Genomic DNA, 2,691 nt, shown 5'->3' with positions numbered 1-2,691 from the left:
AGTAACACGATAGAAATATTAATATTAATATATTGTGTGTATTAATAAAGACATCAATGTAGCTATTATTTCGACTCGCAAATATGAAATAGTGAATTACACTTAATTACAGCTTTGCTATCACGGTCAATGAAAAATTCAGATTTACTATTGCTATTCAGTTTATGGTTAGCACATTGGTAGTGTGTTTCAATTTATATCAATTAACTAGGTCAACTACAACAAATGCAAAGTATGTTCAGCTGGTATTATACATGTGCAGTATGCTGACACAAATCTTTTTTTATTGCTGGTATGGAAATGAGGTAAAATTAAAGGTATGCGATGTTTGAAATAATAAATTATAATTTAAATAATGAATAAATTATCAATTTTTTTAATAATTAAATTAATTGTTTCATTTACATAATTGATTTAATTAATTTATATATATTTTAATATTATTCTGTAATTAATATAGAGCCAACAACTCGTCAGTAATATTTTTGATATGGAATGGTGTATATTAGATCAAAATGTAAAAAAAATTTTATTATTAATTATGAGACGTAGTACAGTGCCTATTGAATTTACCACCGCCTATATTATTTCGATGAATCTTGATTCTTTCGTGGGTGTTAGTATAAAACGCTTGTTATTATCGCAGAATTAAGTTTGAAAGGAATTAAATCTAGTAATAATATAATACGTATAAATTTATTTGAATAAAATGAATCTTTTTAAAAAACCTTTTTAGTTTGTTATGTTTTTGTTATGTTAAATAATTTCTAATTAAATTTTCTAATATTTATTTATTATATGGAATATTTATTTTTTACAGTTACTTAAAACATCGTATTCAGCTTACAATATTTTGCAACAAATATAACAGAGAGTGATGCAATATAAATAGTAATTCCAATAATTTAGCCTTACACTTTTATTTGCATTTAAATAATAATTATTGCATTAATAAATAATTTTAAGCGATAATGCAAACAGAACTAATTAAACAAAACATTATAATCAGTTGATTTTTGTATAAATGTAGTTTTGTAAGTTAGAAGAATAAAAAGGAATTACTTATTCTTATTATAACCGTGTTTCTGCGAGTATAAAGAATATAAGAGAGAGAGAGGGGGGTGGGGGGAGGAGGGGATGGAGGAGGGGAGGAGGATATTATTATTATTATTACTTTAATATTATAAAATTGTTTTTGTATCATATGTTTAATTTACATTGACATTATAATTATAACAAAATTACAATAAATAAAATAATTCAGAATTATTCTTAATTAAATTATTTAATTGATATATTTATTAAACTAACTTAAAAAATTATATAATTTGCTATTTAAAAATAAATGTAAAAATATTCTTCATTCTATAATTTACTTATCTATTACTACTATTATAATATATTATATACTATATTTGTTAACAACTTTTTTTTACTTGTAAAATATATTTGTACGATGAATAATTCGATATTATGCTACTGTGACTAAAAGAAAAATATAAAAAAGAAAAAAAATTGAACAACACTACAAATATCTTAGAAATATCAATATACCTATAGAGAACCTGAATTTTAAAGAAAAGTTAAATGTTTAAAACATAAATGTTATAGAAGTATAATGTGCCAGAATTGATATCTTATAAAGATAGATTATAATTATCTGTTCAATATTTTATTATTTTACTCCATATTTCTTCTACTTCACCTCTTTGTTACATTTAAAGCAAAATTATGCTATATATTATGCATGTCAATTTTGTTACCATCTGTATGTGTATATGTTGTACGCTATGTCGTAAAAAATTATTTCACGAGGAGTATATTATAAGAGATATATTATAAGACACTGGAAAATGAATAATGGAATAACTACGACATTATTCTACAGCTAAGAAATGAGCAAAGCTATAGACTATAGAGAGAGATATTTATCAATCATTCTAAGAACTTTGTTACTTGTCATTATACCAGTTTTTATCATTTAAAATTATTTTTTCTTTATAATAATTTAATGTATTTTTTGCGCAAGACTTAGGTATGAAACATTTGTTTTTAATTGTTAAAATAATTAGAAAATTTATGATAAATATACAATACAAATAACATTTATAAGTAATAAAAAAATATTAATTAAGTTCGTGAGATAAATAAAATGTCAAAATGAAAACTATAAGCAATTTTAAATTGACAAAATTTCAAGTTACACACTTTCTCTCTTCGGGTACATAATACAATTAGTGATATTATAAGTTATATAAAGTTTGTAGTAATTAAGTACGAGTGTTGTGTGCTTGACAGATGTGAGCGTCAGGTGATATCAAAGAAAATAATCTTCTAAAATGTACATCCTTAGATATACTTTTAATCTTTTAACGATATTTGGGTGTTGGCGACCCGATTCCTGGTCGTCGCTATGTGAACGCATTACATATCACGTATATACAAGTATAGTAATTCTAATAGTAAATACTTTTATGTTATCGGTATTGATGGATGTAATCTGGACCATAAATAACGGGGAAGATTTTCTCGATAATTTTTTTCCACCAATCGCGACCTTTATTTCTTCTTGTAAAGTATTCATTTTATTGATGAATCGTAAAAATATTATTATGTTAATCAATATATTGAGACAGAAACTACATAGACCGTCGAGTTCAACAGAAATGGAGATTTTGAATAATTTCGATA

At 23.7% G+C, this 2,691-nt stretch overlaps 1 protein-coding gene across 1 annotated transcript in view; it reads left to right on the top strand.

Moving 5' to 3' along the window:
• The window catches only part of LOC105623275 (odorant receptor Or1-like), a 5,222-nt gene extending 4,354 nt beyond the window's left edge, over positions 1–868 (top strand). The window contains exons 8-10 of the mRNA XM_012204677.1: positions 113–317; positions 461–616; positions 821–868. Of these exons, the coding sequence (XP_012060067.1) occupies positions 113–317; positions 461–616; positions 821–868 (409 nt within the window). The remainder of the gene's footprint in view (positions 1–112; positions 318–460; positions 617–820) is intronic.
• The last annotated feature ends 1,823 nt before the right edge of the window (positions 869–2,691 follow it).

This window comes from Atta cephalotes (assembly GCF_000143395.1).
Source record: "Atta cephalotes unplaced genomic scaffold scaffold00002, whole genome shotgun sequence".
NCBI classification, from domain to species: Eukaryota; Metazoa; Arthropoda; class Insecta; order Hymenoptera; family Formicidae; genus Atta; species Atta cephalotes.
Note: the sequence above shows the minus strand (reverse complement) of the source record. Positions and strands in the feature narration are given on the sequence as shown.